This window comes from Eschrichtius robustus, chromosome 10, assembly GCF_028021215.1.
Source record: "Eschrichtius robustus isolate mEscRob2 chromosome 10, mEscRob2.pri, whole genome shotgun sequence".
NCBI lineage: Eukaryota > Metazoa > Chordata > Mammalia > Artiodactyla > Eschrichtiidae > Eschrichtius > Eschrichtius robustus.
Genome location: NC_090833.1, coordinates 43,040,707 through 43,059,450, shown reverse-complemented (window position 1 = coordinate 43,059,450; position 18,744 = coordinate 43,040,707). Strand labels below are relative to the sequence as shown.

At 32.8% G+C, this 18,744-nt stretch overlaps 1 protein-coding gene across 4 annotated transcripts in view; it reads left to right on the top strand.

Moving 5' to 3' along the window:
* Positions 1–18,744, top strand: part of VPS13A (vacuolar protein sorting 13 homolog A) — a 258,051-nt gene that overhangs the window by 103,848 nt on the left and 135,459 nt on the right. For all 4 annotated transcript variants that reach the window (XM_068551844.1, XM_068551843.1, XM_068551845.1 and 1 more), the window contains exons 24-28: positions 4,170–4,251; positions 5,489–5,643; positions 6,156–6,312; positions 17,493–17,572; positions 18,507–18,572. In XM_068551844.1, coding sequence (XP_068407945.1) covers positions 4,170–4,251; positions 5,489–5,643; positions 6,156–6,312; positions 17,493–17,572; positions 18,507–18,572 — 540 coding nt within the window. The remainder of the gene's footprint in view (positions 1–4,169; positions 4,252–5,488; positions 5,644–6,155; positions 6,313–17,492; positions 17,573–18,506; positions 18,573–18,744) is intronic.

Sequence of the window (18,744 nt, the reverse complement as noted above, 5' to 3'; positions counted from 1 at the left end):
GACTTTCCATTACCTTTTGACCTTCATGGTTTCTGCTGAGCAGTTAGCTGTTAACTAATTGATGAGTCCTAATATGTGGCAACTTGCTTCTCTTGCTTTCATTTTTCTTACTCTATCTTTCAACTGTTTGATTATAATATGTTTTGGTGTTGATCTCTTTGAGTGTATGTTACTTTGAGGTCATTGAATTTGGATTTTTTAGATTCATGTCTTTCATCAAATTTGGGGACATTTTTGGCTGTTTTTTTCAAATAGTCTTTCTAGCCCTTTCTCTTTCTTGTCTTCTGCTGGGATTCACATAATGCATATATTGACTCACTTTGTGGTGTCCCACAGGTCCCTTAGGTTGTGTTCACTTTTCTTTATCTTTTTTCTTTTTTAATAATTTTGACTGATCTGTCTTCATGTTCACTGATTGTTCTGCTAGCTCAACTCTGCTATTGAAATTCTCTAATGAATTTTTCTTTCAGTTATTTTACTTTTCAGGTCTAGAATTTGTTTGATTTCTTTTTATAATTTCTACCTCTTTATTGATATTTTCCATTTGTTGTGATGTTATTTGCCTGGTTTCCTTTAGCTCTTTCTCAGTGGTTCTTTTTAGCTCTCTGAGCACGTTTAAGACAGTTAATTTAAAGTTTCTGGATTTTTTTTTTCAGTAAGTCTAATGCCTGTGCTCATTCCTGAACTATTTCTGCTAATTTACTGTGTGCATGGGCCACACTTCATTTCTTTGCATGTGTTATTCTCCTGTTTTAACCAGATAGAGAAATTATGAGAAAATACAGACCTATATATTCATTAACATAGATTCTAAAATACTTAGCAAATATTACAATCAAATAGTGTGATAATTTTAAAACATAATACACTAAAATACCAAATGCATTTATCCCAGGGCAGCAAAAATGGTTCACCAATCAATGTTATTAAGCACATTTCATTGAATAAAGGATAACAAATGTGTGATTATCTCAATAGAAAAGGAAAAAACATTGACAAAATCCAACAACCTTTCATGATAAGACTCCTAACAAACTGGGAATATAAGGAAGCCCCATCAGTCTAGGAAAAACCTATAGCTAATATCATGTTTAATTTGAAAAAGACTGAATGCTTTCCCTGTAATATCAAATAATAGTGCAAGATGGCCTTTCCTTTTTTTTTTTTTTACTACTTCTATTCAAATTCATACTGAAGGTTCTAGCTTCTGCAGTAACTCAAGACAAATAAGACAGGATGGAAATGAAAAAGTAAAACTATCTTTATTTACAGGTGACATGATCATTTATGCAGGAAGTCCTAAGGAATGTAGAAAAATACCACTAGTAATAGTGAATTTGTCAAGATTGCAGGTTATATCATCAATGTAAATAATAAGCTGTTTCTAAAAATGAAATTAAGAAAAATGTTCCATTCATAATAGCATTAAAAAGAGTTAAATACTTAGGAAAAATTTAACAAAAGAAATACAGGCCATTTATATCTAAAACTACAGAACATTTCTGAAAATAATTGATCATGACCTAAGTAAGTGGAGTGATATACATAGTTAAGAATTGGAGGACTGACGGTATTAAAATGACAGTTCTCTCAAAACTGTATAGATTTCTCACAACCCCAATCAAAATACCAAATTTTTCTTCTGGAAGTTAACAAGCTTATTATAATGTATATATGGAAATGCAAAGGACATATATTAGCCCAAAAAAATTTGGATAAGAATAACATTGGAGGGTTTCTAATTCTTGATTTCAAGGCTTATTTTATAGCTACTTTATTCAAGAAAGTGTTGTATTGGCATAAGAATAGACATAAAGATAACTGAAGTAGAACAGAATCCAGAAATAAATTCACAATATAATATATGGTTAATATGTATTTTATTTCTTACAAAGGTACCAGTGCAACTAAGTGGGGGTAGGATAGTCTTTTCAACAATGGTTCTAAAATAATTAGATTTCCATGTGGGGAAAAAAGTGAACATCAATCTGTACCATATACCATACATGGAATTTAACTTAAAATGGAACATAGACTTAAATGTAAATGCCCAAAGGTGTAAAGTTTCTTTAACAAAAAACATAGGAGAAAATCTTTGAACTCTTGTGGTGGGTAAAGATATCTTGGGATAAAAAAGCACAAATACAGAAGAAAAAAATAAATTACACTTCACGGAAATTAAAAATTTCTGCCTTTTGAAAGACATTGTTAATAATGAAAAAGGTTCACCATCCAACTGGGAAAAATACTTGGAACACATACAATTTACAGAAGACTTTATCCAAAATATAAAAGGAGACTAAGTATCCAATAAGAAATGGGCAAACAGACATATGAAAAGGTGTTCAATTTTATTACTCATCAGGAAGATACAAAACAAAATCTTTTTTTTTTCTTCCAAGATTTTTTTTTTTTTAAACTTTGGGTTTATTTATTTATTTATTTATTTATTTATTTTTGCTGTGTTGGGTCTTCGTTTCTGTGCGAGGGCTTTCTCTAGTTGCGGCAAGTGGGGGCCACTCTTCATCGCGGTGCGCAGGCCTCTCACTGTCGTGGCCTCTCTTGTTGCGCAGCACAGGCTCCAGACGCGCAGGCTCAGTAATTGTGGCTCACGGGCCTAGTTGCTCCGCGACATGTGGGATCTTCCCAGACCAGGGCTCGAACCCGTGTCCTCTGCATTGGCAGGCAGATTCTCAACCACTGCGCCACCAGGGAAGCCCCAAAATCATTTTTTAATGAATGTCATTGTAAAAACTTTCAGAACATTAAAAATTGAAATTGGGGCGTTATAGTTGTTACTTTTTGAAGGTATGCCTGGTGATTGAGGAGCATGAGGGAGGTTTCTGAGTTGCTGGTAATGTTCTGTTCCTGGATCTGGATTTTGGGTGCATGGGTGTGTTTTCTTTTTGAAATTTAGTTTTATTTATACTTACAGTTCTGTACTCAGATGTAGTAGGTTATATTTCAGTAATAATGTTTCTCCCATATGAATAGGATTCAGAGAAGGACAAACACAACCTATGAACCTATGACATGATGTGTAACTATTATGTTTGTGAAATTCTAATTAAAACTAGGGTGAAAATGCCAGTGAGATTGGCAACATTTAAAACGTCTGAAAGCACTAAGTATTAATGAGGAAATGGAGCCATACAAACTCTGATCTACTGCTGATATCATGTAATGCCTTGTAAACACTTGTGAAAACATGTTTGTAGTACTTACTAAGGTGAACATATGAAATTCCACTCTTTGATATGTACACCATAGAAAATCTTGCATTTGAGCACCTATGTTCAAGGATTCCTATAGTGGCAAAGTGAATAAAAGCAAAAATCTGTAAACAACACAAATATTTAGCAACAGTGTAATGGACAAATAAGTAGTGGTTTATTCATCAATGTATAGCAGTGAGAATGGGTAAACTATCAATATGGATAAAATTTAAAGAATATTTTGTTGAAGAAGAACATCACAGGAAAATGTATGCAGTGTTATTGGTTTTTTCTAAGTTTAGAAAGGAACAGGTTAAACAATGTATTACTTAGAGAATCAGTCATAGGAGGCTAAAAACAAGTAAATAAATGAAAGTAAATCAATTTTAGAGAATATGATCAAGAAAGGAGCACATAAGATGCTTCTAGGTAAGGGCATAGTACTATTTTGTTTTTTGGCCTGGATGGAAGATTCAGGGGTGTCTCTTATTATTATCATTTTCAACTGCATTATATGTGTTTCGTATGCTGTATTTTGCAGAACAGTAAAAAGTAAATTTACTAAAATATCTTTAAAAAGTTAAAAATGAAACTGCAAGCTCCCCAACTACAGAGGCTTTAAATTTTGAGACTTTTGGTTGTTTCTCATAGATGCCCTAGAGGTGGCTTCCCTTATTTAGTAAGATGTTAAGATACATCTAAGATCTCTTCTTATGCAAAGTCTGTCAACAAGGAAATGATTATAACAGTTCTGCAATTTATATGTAGCCTTGAAATTGTAAAAGCACTTCTTTAAATCTACATTTTACAGATTAACTTTCTAATTCAGGCTGGATTCTTTTCCAGTTAATTCAGATTGAGGGGTGTGTGTGTGTGTGTGTGTTGTCAGAATTGTCTTAGAACTTATAATAAAAGTCTGTGTGCTAACTGACAGTGAATTAACTTTTCTTCCAGATTCAAAGATCCACTTCTTTGGGAACATCACAGATTTCACAGAAAAAGTTTCCTCTTTTGGAAATTCCATGTGTTGAAGATGGTAAAATGAAACTACTTTAGGAAATTTTCCTTGTTATAAATATATTATGAAAAAAATTCATTTTGAGACCACATAAAAAATTTCAGGCAATAGCAGATATTTGCATATTATCCAGAAAATTTCACTAAAATTCCTTTAAAACAGTATAATTTGGATGTTCCTTAAAGTTGCTTTTGCAGTGGGATTTTTTTGGTATATAAAAGTTGAACCCCATAATCACAAGGACCACTAGCAAGTTAATCATCTTTATCCTGTTGTGATCTAAGAGACCCCATGAAACTTTGTGTCTAATTTATAATGTGTTACTTAGCTTTTGGAGATCTTCATTATAGTAATTTTTTTTTTTTTTTTACTTTTTACATTTCCTTTTTTGTTATTAAAGGAAAAAAAAATCAAGCCTTAATACCTACATTAACGTAGGAAAACTGGTAAATACTTTATTGTGAAATATATGCTTTTTTGGCCACATTAGAAAGAAAAATAAATGTATTTTTCTATTTTTAAGACTTTAAAAATTGTAAATGTTAAATAACAGAAATTGCCATGTTGATCCTTAGTTTTCTAGAGAATGTTTTCCTTTCTGTGTAGTGACCAGGGTGGGTGGGGAGGGGGAGGAAATGTTGTTTGTGAGATCATCTACCCTAAAATTCAATTTTATGTTCTTAGGGATATACTTAGATGGTTTTAGTTTCCTTTAAACCTTCTTTTAATGGTTTTACTAGATTTTGGGTCCTTTTAAATAGCATGTTGTAAAAATTTACTATCATATATATATTCCTATATAGTCATACATATGTGAAGTACTGCTTGATCTTAGTTTCTCCATTCAAACTTTAGGACCTGCCTTCTGCTTTTAATATTGTAGAGTTTGTAACTAAGTCCTGTTTTGCTGTCCAGGTAGAGTGAGCATATTAGTGTGTTCCTTTGCGTATTCATCATGTATGTAATAATTGGCATTGGCATTTGGTATGAAATTTTCTTTAGCAGTTTTTAGTATTGTGATTTTAAAGATGATGTTCATTAAGCTAAAGATTGTATTTTGTAATTTTCCATACATTTTGTCGTTAAGAATGTTATTTTTTCACATGTAATCTCTATATTCTTTTCTATTTTCAACCTTACATTCAATTTTTTGAAATAGTGTTTTAGTGTTCATATTTATTTCAGAAAAATTATTAGAATGTTATTATTAAATCAGTCATTTTGATCATTGACTTAAATGTTCTATGGTATTTAGATTCAGATGAGGAGTTTTTTGATGCCCCATCTAGTCCCTTGGAAGAGCCTCTTCAACCTCCATCTAGAGTTAAAAGTCCTCAACAAAAAAAGCTTCAAAAGCCAGATTGTTCAAAAAATATGACTGAGTATAAAATAAGATTTGAAGTGCCAGAGGTATGCATTGTATGTACTATGGTAAAATTAATATGGCTTATTTAAATTGTCAGTCATTTCTGCTATTCACAGCTCATTTATATAGTCTCATTACTAATAGACAGTGTTGTTTTCATCCTATTTAAGTTCAATTCAGATGTTACTTTGTGGTTCTCCCTCCCCTTTCTTTGAAGATTAATTTCCTTAATCAATAATTAAAGGTTTGGCCGCCCTCACCTTTTGAGAGGGGCCACATTCTGCCTGTGGAATGTGTATCTCTCTAAATAAATCTGCTTTCACTTACAAAAGAAGAATTAAGAGTTTAGATGTATTGTTGTTATTCAGTATATATTTATTGAAAATAATTTGCACAATGTATGTTTTGTATATGTGTGTGTATAAAATCTCTCCTAAATTTAAATACGTATCATTTATACCATAAGTATACCTCACATATCTATATATAGCCACCATCCACATAAACATTTTTTTTGTTTTAGGTAGTCGTAGTTTCTTTTTTCTTTCTTTTCCAGGTTTTGATTCAATTCTGTCACATTGTTGGAGATTGTGAACTACCTGTGGTAGAAATTAATGTCTTGGGATTGGGCACAGACATTGAGCTTAGAACATTTGATTTGAAAGCAAATGCCTTTTTGAAAGAGGTCTGCTTAAAATGCCCAGAATATTTTGGTAAGAATCTCTGTTTTCAAAAACTAAATTAATTAATTTTACTGTTTGATTACCTTCTAGAGATAAATTCTCTAGGTGTTTAGTCAGTACATTTGGTAAAATATTATCAAAGAAATGTGTTAGTCTTCAACTTTCATATTATACTTCGGAATCTAAGGTGTAGACTAGCGAGAAAATGAAGGTAATTTTTCTCATTAAGGAAAATGGTTTAATTTTAAGTCTACTTAACTGAATACTAAAATACTGAATAAGTTTCCTATTGATAGTGTAACAATTTACCACAAATTATTAAAGTTCTGTAGATCAGATGTCTGACACAAGTCTCAAGGTGAAAAAATCAAGCTGTCAACAGGACTTCTTTTTTGGAGGCTGTAGGGGAATATCTGTTTTCTTGCTCACTCAGGTGTTGGCAGAATTTAGTTTTATATGGTTTAAGTCTGTTTTCTTGCTGCCTATAAGGTGAGGATTGGCCTTAGCTCCTACAGGCCTCTCTAGGTCCTTGCACAAATTTTTTTTATATCCTAGAACCATTATGGGGTGTTAGATCCTTCTCATGCTGTAATCTCTCTAACCTTTTCTTCTACCTTTTTCTTCCACTCTAAAAAACTAAGGTAATTAGATTTGGTGCATCTGGACAATTGAGGATAATTTCCTCTTAATCTTAACCTTAATCACCTCTGTAATGTTACATTTACCATATGAAATAACATATTCTCAGGTTTAGGGGGATTACAGCATGGACATCCTTGTGGGAGGGGTGTGTAAATATTCTGCCTACCACAAACAATTTATATCCCAAATTCTAACATATAAATTATATGATATCTTAGAAAATACTTCTGTTTGCTTTGGCAGGCTTTTAGAAGAGTTTTTTTTTTTTCCCCTGCCTTTACATTTTGAGGTTTTTCCTTGAAACATAATTCTGAATGGTTCATCAATTCCATCAGAATATTAAGAAAAACTATTCACTTCCAATTGGGATGCTTTTTATTTCTTTTTCTTGCCTAATTGCTTTGGCTAGGACTTCGAATACTATGTTGAATAAAAGTGGCAAAGTCAGCATCCTTCTCTTCTTCCGATCTTAGAGGAAAAGCTTTCAGCTTTTCACTGTTGAGTAGTATATTAGCTGTGGGCTTGTCATAGATGGCCTTTATTATGTTGAGATACAGTGCCTCTGTTCCCACTTTGTAGAAAGCTTTTATATTAAATGGATGTTGAATTTTGTCAGATGTTTTTTCTGCATCTATTGAGATGATCATATGATTTTTATCCTTCATTTTGTTAACGTGGTGTATCATGTTGATTGATTTGTGGATGTTGAACTGCAACATCCTTGGAACAAATTCCACTAGATCTTGGTGTTTGAGCCTTTTAATATAGTATTGAATTTGGTTTGGTAATACTTTGTTGAGGATTTTTGCATCTATATTCATCAGGAATATTGGCCTGTAATTTTCTTTTCTTGTGGTGTCCTTGTCTGGTTTTGGTATCAGGGTAATGCTGGCCTCGTAAAATGAGTTTGCAAATGTTTCCTCCTCTTCTATTTTTTTGGGAAGAGTTTCAGAAGGATTGGTATTAATTCTTTTTAAATGTTTGATAGAATTCACCAGTGAAGCCTTCTATTCCTGGATTTTTTTTTGTTGGGAGGTTTTGATTTGATCTCCTTAGGAGTTATTGCTCTATTCAGACTTCTTATTTGCTCATGATTCTGTCTTGGAAGGTTGTATGTTTCTAGAAATTTATCCATTTCTTCTAGGTTGTCCAATTCGTTAACATATAAAAATATCCTTGCTAGTCTCTTATGATCCTTTAAATTTCTGTGGTATCATTTGTCACATCTCCTTTTTCATAGCTGATTATGTTTATTTGAGCCCTCTCTCTTTTTCATGGTGAATCTAGCTAAAGGTTTGTCAATTTTGTCTTTTCAGAGAATCAGCTCTTTAGTTTCATTGATCTTTTCTGCTGTCTTTTGGTTTCTATTTCATTTATTTCTCCTCTCTTCTTTGTTATTTTTTACTTCTACTATCTTTGGGTTTTGTTCTTTTTTTCGCCTAATTTCTTGACGTGTAAAAAGTAAGGTTGTTTATTTGAGATTTTTCTTGTTTCTTAAAGTAGGCATCCATGATTTTCTCTTTTAGAACTGCTTTTGCTGCATCCTATAAATTTTGGTATGTTGTATTTCTATTTCCATTTGTCTCAAGGTATTTTTTAATTTCTCTTTTGAATTTATTAATTGACCCAATAGTGAAACTGTCACTATTGCAGAAGACATGATATTATACGTACAAAAACTCCAAAGACTCCACCAAAAAAACTGTTGGAACTAATCAACAAATTTGTTAAAGTTGCAGGATACAAAGTCAACATGCTAAAATCTGTTGCATTTTTGTACACTAATAACAAACTATCAGGAAAGAGAAATTAAGAAGACAACGCCATTTACAATTGAATCAAAAAGGACAAAATACCTAGGGATAAATTTAACTGAGGAGGTAAAAGACCTATCCACTGAAAGCTATAAGACATTAGTGAAAGAAATTGAAAAAAACACAAATAAACAGAAAGATATTCTGTGCCTCATGGGTTGGAATAATTAATGCTGTTAAAATGTACATCCTACCTAAGGCAATCTACAGATTCCATGCAGTCTCTATGAAAATACCAGTGACATTTTTCAAAGAACTAGAACAAGTAACTCTAACATTTGTGTGGAACCATGTGAGACCCAAATAGCCAAAACAATCTTGAGAAAGAACAAAGCTGGAGGCATCATGATCCCTGATTTCTAACTATATTACAAAGCAATAGTAATCAAAACAGTATGGTACTGGCATAAAAACAGACACATCAATTAGTGGAACAGGATAGAGACCACAGAAATAAGCCCACATATCTGTGATCAATTAATTTATGACAGAGGAGCCAAGAATATACAGTGAGGAAAGGATAACTTTTCAATAAATGATGCTGGTAAAACTGGACAGCCACATGCAAAAGAATGAAAATGGACTACTGTCTTACACCATAAATAAAAATTGACTCTTAATGGATTAAAGATGTGAATGTAAGACCTAAAACCATAAAACTCCTAGAAGAATACATAAGCAGTAAGCTTCCTGACATTGATCTTGGTGATGATTTTTTTGGTTCTGCTTCCCAAAAGGGAGCAAAAGCAAAAATAAACAGATGCGACTACATCAAACTAAAAAGCTTCTGCGCAGCACAGGAAACCATCAACTAAATGAAAAGCCAGTCTATGAAATAGTTATATAATTGCAATTCGTAGTGTTAATATCTAAAATAATATAAAAAACTCATACAACGCAATAGAGAAAAAAAAGAAAAAATAGAAAGAGGATCTGAATAGGCATTTTTTCCAAACAGACGTACAACTAGCCAACAGGTTCATGAAAAGATGCTCAACTCACTAATCATCAGGGTAATGCAAATCAAAACCATGAGATATAATCTCTACCTGTTAGAATGGCTATTATCAAAAAGACAAGCAATAAAAAGTGTTGGTGAGGATGTGGGAAAAGGGAACCCTTGTGCTTTGTTGATGAGAATGTAAATTGGTGCAGACACTATGGAAAACAGTATTAAAGTTCCTCAAAAAGTTAAAAATAGAATTACCATCTGATCTGGCATTTCCACTTCTGAGTATTTATTTCAAGAAAGCAAAAACACTCACTTGATAAACATATGTGCACCCTCATGTTCATTGCAGCATTATTGACAATAGCCAAGATATGGAAACAACCTAAGTGTCTATTAATGGGTGAATGGATAAAGATGTGCTATCTGTTGGGTTGGCCAAAAAATTCATTCGGGTTTTCCCATAAGAGCTTATGGAAAAACCCAAACGAAGTTTTTGGCCAACCCAATAGATACCATGGAATGCTACTCAGCCATAAAAAGGAATGAAATCTTGCCATTTGTGACAACATGAATGGACCTTGAAGGCATTATGCTAAGTGAAATAAGTCAGAGAAAGATAAATATGGTATGATCTCGCTCATATGTGGAATCTAAAAAAAAACCAAAAACAACCAAGGTAGTACAGAGAACAGATTGGTCGTTGCCATAGGTAGGGGGTGTAGGGCTGCAGAAAATGGGCGAAGGGGGTCCAAAGGCACAAACTTCCAGTTATAAAGTAAGTAAGTCATAGAGATGTAAAGTACAGCATGGTGACTGTAGTTAATAATACTGTTTTGCATATTTGAAAGTTGCTGAAAGAGCAAATCTTAAAAGTACTCATCACAAGAAGAAAAATTTCTAGGTAAGTGTGAGGACAGATGTTAACTAAACTTATTGTGGTGATCATTTCACAATGTATATTAATATGGAATCACGTTGTACACCTGAAACTAATATAATGTTTTATGTCATTTATACCTCAATTAAAGCAAAAGACAAACTATTCATTAGTTTAATTTCATTATACTCCTTTTTAGCATAAGAACATTATTATATGTAGGGATGACATTAAAACTATTTTAATAGACTTTATTTTAGAGCAGTTTTTGATTCACTGCCCAGTTGAGCAGATGATAGAGATTTAACATATATCCCCTGCACCTACACAGGCATAGCCTCTCACATTATAAATATTCTCCACCAGAGTGATACATTTGTTGCAGTTGATGAACCTACACTGACACATTACACCCAAATTCTATAGTTTACTTGGTTCAGCTTGGTGTTGTGCATTCTAAGGGTATTGGACAAATGTATAATGACATGTATCCAATGTTACAGTATCGTACACAGTAGTTTCACTGCCCTAAAAGCCCTCTGTGATCCATCTATTCATCCTTTCCTGTCCTCCCTCAGTCCCTGGCAACCACTCATCTTTTTACTTTGTCCATAGTTTTCCCTTCTCCAGAATGTCATATAGTTGGAATTATATAGTATCTAGCTTTTCCAGACTGGCGTCTTTCAGTTACTAATATGTATTTAAGTTATCTCTATGTCTTTTCATGACTTGATAATTCATTTTTTCTTAGCACTTAATAATAGTACACTGTGTGATGTACCACAGTTTATCCATTCAAGTACCAGAGGATGTGTTGGTTGCTTCCAAGTTTTGCCAGTTCTGAGTAAAGGTGCAGTAAACATCCATCTGCAGGTTTTTGTGTGGACATAAGTTTTCAGTTTCTTTGGGTAAATACCAAGGGGCACAATTGTTGAGTCTAATATAAGTGTATGCTTAGTTTTATAAGAAGCTCTCAAACATTCTCCAAAGTGGCTGTACCTTTTAGCATCCTCATCAGTAATGAAGAGAGTTCCTGTTGCTCCACATCCTCACTAGTGTTTGGTGTCAATGGCCTGGATTTTGAGCATTCTAATAAGGTGTGTAGTGTATCTTATTGTTGTTTTAATTTCATTTCCCTGATGATAACGTGTAGAACATCTTTTCATATGTTTATTTGCCATCTGTATATCTTCTTTGGTGAGGTCTCTGTTAAATTCTTTGGCCTATTTTTTAAATTGTATTGTTTGTTTTCTCATTGAATTTAAAGAATTCTTTGTATATTTTGGATAACAGTCCTTTATCATATGTGTCTTTTGCAAATATTTTCTTCCAGTCTGTGGCTTGTCTTTTCATTCTCTTATAGTCTTTTGCAGAGAAGAATTTTTATTTCTGATGAAGTCCAGTTTATTGATTCTTTCTTTCCTTGATCATGCCTTTGATGTTGTATCCTAAAAAGTCATTGCCAATCCAAGGATTTCTAGATATTCTCCCATATTCTTGAAATTTTATAATTTTGTATTATATATGTAGATGCATGGTCCATTTTGAGTTGATTTTTGTGAAGGGTGGTTTTTGTGTGTGTGGATATCCATTTAGTCCATCAACATTTGTCAAAAAGACTGTCTTTCTCCATTGTATTGCTTTTGCTCTTTAGTCCAAGATCAATTGAGTATATTTAGAGAGTCTATTTCTGGACTCTGTTGTGTTCTATTGATCTGTTTTGTCTGTTCTTTTGCCAGTACCACAGTGCCTTGATTACTGTAACTTTATAGCAAGTTCTAAAATCAGGTAGTGTCAGTCCTTCACGTTTGTTCTTCTCCTTTAATATAGATCTTCCTCAACTTTCGATGGTATTATGTCACAGTAAACCATTGTAAGTTGAAAATATTCTAAGTTGAAATGCATTTAATTCCCCTGATTTACTGAACATCATAGCTTAGCCTAACATACTTTAAATATCCTCAGAACACTTATGTTAGCCTACAGTTGAGCAATATCATCTAACACAAAGCCTATTTTATCATGAAGTGATGAATATCTCATATAATTTATTGAATACTGTACTGAAAGTGAAAAACAGTATGGTTGTAAGGGTACAGTGGTTGTAAGTTTATCAGTTTTTTTTACCATCATGATACAAACCATCTTAAGTTGGGGACCGTCTGTATTGTCTTAGGTATTCTGGGTCTTTTGCCTCTCCTTATGAAGTTTAGAATCAATTTGTCAATATACATGAATTGGTTCCTGGAATTTTGATTGGTATTGCATTGAATCTATAGATCGGGTTGAGAATAACTGACATCTTGGCACTGTTGAGTCTTCCTATCCATGAACATGGATCATCTCTCTGTATATTTGGATTCTTGATTTCACTCATTAGAGTTTTATAGTTTTCCTCATAGAGGTCTTGTACATATTTTATTAGATTTTTTTCCCTAAGAATTACATTATTGGGGTGCTAATGTAAATAAAAATTGTGTTTTTAATTTCAAATTCCACTTTGTCCTTTTTTGGTATATAGGAAAGCTGTTGACTTGTATCCTGCAACCTTACTATAATGACTTATTAGTTCGAGTTTTTTTGTTGTTGATTCTTTTAGATTTTGTGCATATATGATCATGTAATCTGTGAACAGTTTCATGTCTTCCATCCCAGTCTGCATCCTAGTATGTACACCTTTTATTTCTTTTCTTCTCTTATTGTATTTGGTAAGACCTACATTACAATGTGAAAATGGGTGGTAAGAGGGGAAGGGCATCCTTACCTTGTTCCTTAGTGTGAAAGCTTTGAGTTTCTCACCATTATGATGTTAGCTATAGGTTGTTTGAAGATACTCTTTATCAAGTTGAGGAAGTTCTCTTTTATTCCTCGTTTACTGAGAGCTTTTATCATGAGTGGTTGTTGGATATTGTCAGATGCTTTTTCTGCATCAATTTATATGATCATGTGGTTTTTCTTCTTTAGCCTGTGGATGTGATGGTTTATGTCAGTTGATTTTCGAATGTTGAACCAGCCTGTTATCTTGGGATAAATCCTACTTGGTCATGGTGCATAATTTTTTCCACACTGTTGGATTTAATTTGCTATTATTTTGTTGAAGATTTTTGCATCTGTTAATGAAAATTCCTGTCCTGTAGTTCTCTTCCCTTCTTCCCTTCTTCCTCCTTCTCCCCCTGCTTTTTTTTTTTTTTTTTTTTTTTGGTCTGTGTGTGTGTGTCTGTGGTTTTGGTTATTAGGGTAATTCAGGCTTCATAGAATGAGTTAGGAAGTATTTTCTTTTTCTATAGTCTGAAAGAGATTACACAGAATTGGTATAGTATCTTCCTTAAATGTTTGTTAACATTCACTAGTGAACCCATCTGGGCCTGGTGCTTTCTGTTTTGGAAGGGTATTAATTATTGACTTAATTTCTTTAATAGATATTCAGTTTGTTTATTCCTTTGTGAGTTTGACAGAGTATGTCTTTCAAGGAATTGTTCCATTTTATTAGGTTATCAAATTGGTGGGCAGAGTTGTTCATAGTATTTCTTTATTCTTTTCATGTGCATGATACCTATAGTGATGTCCTCTGTTTCATTTCTGATACTAGTAATTTGTGTTCTCTTTGTTTTTCCTAAGTTAGCCTGGTGAGATTTATAACTTTGTTGATATTTTTCAGAGAACCACTTTTGGTTTCTTTGATTTTCTCTAATGATTTCTTGCTTTAAGTTTCATTGATTTCTGATCCAATTTTTATTATTTCTTTACTTTTGTTTACTTTGGATTTGTTCTCTTCTTCTTTTTCTAGTTTCCTAAGATGTGGAATCATAGATTATTGATTTTAAATTTTCTTTTCTAATATATGCATTCAATGCTATGTTTCCCTCTAAGTGCAGCTTTCACTATAGCCCACAGATTTTGATTAGGTGTGTTGTCATTTTTATTCAGTTCCAAGTGTTTTTTAATTCTTCCTTCAAGATTTCTTTTTTGACTTATGTGTTACTTAGAAGTGTTTTGTTTATTCTCCAAATATTTTGGAATTTTCCAACTATTGTTCTGTTATTGATTTCTATTTTAATTCTGTTGTGGTCTGAAGGCAGACGTTGTATGATTTCTTTTTTTAAAATTTGCTAAGGTGTGTTCTGTGGCTGAGAATGTGGTTGATCTTGGTGAATATTCCATGTGAACTTAAGAAGAACGAACATTCTGCTCTTGTTGGATGAAGTAGTCTGTAGACATCCATTACATCCAGTTATTTGATGGTATTACTGAGTTCAACTATGTCCTTACTGATTTTTCATCTGCTGGATCTGTCCATTTCTGATAGAGGGGTGTGAAGTGTTCTAATATGGTAGTGGGTTCATTTATTTCTCTTTGCAGTATTATCATTTTTGCTTTCTATTGTTAGATAAGTACACCTTAAGGATTGTTGTGTTGTAATGGAGAATTGACCCCTTTATCATTATATAATGCCTTTCTTTATCCCTGGTAACTTTTTCATGCTTTGAAGTCTGCTCTGTCTGAAAATTTATATAGCTATCTCTGCTTTCTTCTTATTAGTGTTAACATAATATATTTTTCAACATCTATTTACTTTCAATCTATACGTACTTTTATATTTAAAGTGGGTTTCTTGTAGACAGTGTATACTTGGGTCTTGTTTTTTTGATCCATTTTGGCAATTGTTGTCTTTTAATTGGTGCATTTAGACCATTGATGTTCCAAATGATCATTGATACAGTTGGCTAAAATAATTTTTTTCCAACTAAAAGTTAGTAGGGCTTTACTTTTATTTTTTAGACCACATAAATGTGTTCTATTTGCATGTGTATAAAAGTACTTTACTCTTAGCTGTCCTGGAATCGATATTCTTTTTTTTTTTTAATTTTTAAAAAATTATTTTTTGACTGCATTGCGCAGCTCATAGGATCTTGGTTCCCCGACCAGGGATTGAACCTGGACCCTGGCAGTGAAGCGCTGAATCCTAACTACTGGACCACCAGGGAATTCCCCTCCATGTTCTTTTGATGGTTGACTTTTTTTTTTTTTTAATGTTTATAAGTTATTTAAGTTTTAAATGGAAGCTATCTTGTGAAATCTTTTGAACTCATTTAGGAATTTTTTTCCCCAGTGAATTGAGATACAGAAAATAAGGGAGTTAGAGAACTAAAGTAAAAATGAACTATCTGTGGGAATAAGAAAGGTAAGGAATATGCTTATGTACCTCTCAAGGATTTGAGAAGGCCATCTTCTCTGGGAACTCATTCCCAGACAAAAGATGTCAGTTAACTGGTATAATGAAAACTTCCCCTTTTTTCTGAGCCCTGAATTAAATGTGATCTTTGTATTTTGGGAAGCAGATTAAGTATTGTGGCCTGAAAACTTAATCATTGGATATGATTTATACATTTTAGTTCCATACTCTACACTTGTTCTGTAGCCTCTGAGAACTTGCATGTGGTGAATTGTGTTATGATTATCTCTTCCTGAAAAAATTATCATACGTGGAAGATACAGAGTTCTGCTTTATTATGCTTTTTACATCAAAGTTTGCTCTGGCAGTTGGAAAGAAAAGTAAACCAACTTGATAGTGTTCACCAGTAATCCAGAAGTATTATAGCAGTTGTTAATATTTATGTTTTTTATAATTTTTTGTTTTCCCAAGAGCAAAGGATAAGAAAACCCTTACACACATAATACAAGATATATAATTATCAGTGCACCTATTTTGTAATATATTTGCTTCTGTTTTCTTAGAAAGAGTAGGAAGAAGTGAATAGCACAATTTCTTACACAAAGTAAATGATCAGTAGATAGCTATTCAATGAATGAATAAATGAGTGAAAAAAGTAGAGACCTTCTTAAGGATTGAAATGTGATTAGCATCTACAGTAGAAGGCTAGCTTCATTGCTAATAAGCTTTTTTTTAAAATTTTTATTTATTTATTTATTTATTTATTTATTTTTGGCTGTGTTGGGTCTCCGTTTCTGTGCGAGGGCTTTCTCTTGTTGCGGCAAGTGGGGGCCACTCTTCATCGCTGTGCGTGGGCCTCTCTCTATCGCAGCCTCTCTTGTTGCGGAGCACAGGCTCCAGACGCGCAGGCTCAGTGATTGTGGCTCATGGGCCTAGTTGCTTCGCGGCATGTGGGATCTTCCCAGACCAGGGCTCGAACCTGTGTCCCCTGCATTGGCAGGCAGATTCTCAACCACTGCGCCACCAGGGAAGCCCGCTAGTAAGCTTTTAAATCTGGAGGATTCTGTGGAAATGTGTTGCATTTTTTTCCTCAAGAGTAGTATGATTGGTTTGTAGTCCTTTCTTCCAGTATCTAGTTACTGATTTTGAACAGTTGTAAGTAATTTGCTGATGATAGTTATAAAGACTTTACACAAAATACTATTCTACAGCAGTTTCCTCACTTATCTTCTTAGATTTTGAGCAGAAGCAACAATACAACTAGTAAAGACTGATAATATGGTAATAGAGTTTATTTTAATCTAAACTAATACAGAGAACAATTTAGTTTCTCATCAGTTACCTGATGCTTTTTCTCTACAATTAGGATTTTAGAGATTCTGACAGTTTTCTTTCTAGCTATTTCTGTGACTCAAGACTAGAATCTCTTCATGTCCTTTCATTGTTCCTAATAAACATTCTGTTTTTTCTTTAACTGATTGCTACTTTTTCTTACTTCAGTTCCTATCTAGGTTTAGAAGGGTTAGAATCTTCAGCATTGTGGCATAAGAGAAGGGAATTGTGAGATGAAATTACATTTTTAGAGTTTAAAATAAAGGAGGAAGGACCTGAGTTGAGTAATACAGAAATCAAGGCCCAGAATTGATATGATACAGGAAATCCTTCTTTTCCAATTCTATAATTATTAATATTGCCTGCATTTATTTTCCATTAGTTTTTCTATGAAAGAATAATTTTAGAAATTATTTTTAGATGAAAACAAGAAACCAATTTATTTGATTACAACACTGGATAACACAATGGAAGATCTGTTAACACTGGAATATGTGAAGGTAAGTAGTTTGATTTATATGCTTGTTATGGTAAGCATACTGCTGAAATATTAAAATCAAGTTTTATAAGTTTAGCAATATTCAGTTTAATCTTCATTCTGATGTGATCGCTATAACTCCTAAAAGTTTAAGATTTTTTTGTTTTGTCATCCTCTGTTAGATTTATAAACAAATGGCCTGCAGTTTGGCTATTTCCCCCCCATCAGGATGTCAACAAACTTTTCAATCTTGATGAAAAGTGGTATAGGATACAAGATGAGGCTTTCACTTGATTTCCCACCATTGTCTGAAGTTACCTAATTTTCCTGCTGTCAGTGACTCTATTCCTTTCCTATTGATTTATGATAACTATTTCATCATTTATTAAGTTTTTATGTGTACTGTGGTCTACATATGATTTAACCCTTGCTTTCATTGACCTGTTTTTATGTAAGTGCCACGTTATTTTAATAATTACAGTACTTAATGCTAAATGAGAATTATATCACTTTTAAGACCATTTTTTACTATTATTGATGTAGATATTTTAGTGTTTTTTGTTGTTTATGAATTAAACAGCTTTTATATTGTAAAAATGTTCCAAATCTAAAGATACCACAGAGTATTTGATACCTGGCGGACTGTTCCGTCAAAATTTTGTTTTAACATATAGGAAGATTTGGGAAGGATCTTAACAGTTGTCGCTGACTAAATGATTGTCCTCTACATGTGATAAAACCTAAATATCCACTCTTGATAATAAGCAAGATAGTATGTAACATTTATTGAATACTTAGCAAATTTGTTCTGGTGAAGCAGTCGTTTGTTTAAGTAATTATATGTATATAAATAGCTAGAAAAATTATATAAATGTGTGTTAGGACCATTATGTAATGATATATACATATGTCTTCCTATGATAATCGAACAGATTTGTTTTTTTCACTCTGTATAGGCTGAAAAGAATTTACCCATAACAATGTTGAAGGACACCTATAACAGTGTTGTGCAACTGATTAAGGTATAGGTGAATAATTTATTTTTTAATTAGATACTGTATTTCTAAGCAAATATATTATGAAAATTATTTTATAACTAGAACTGTAAGATCCTTGAGGATAAAAATTGAATATTATAAATTGTATCCTTTATACCACAAAGAATACAGACAAATATTTGTTGTATTACTAAAA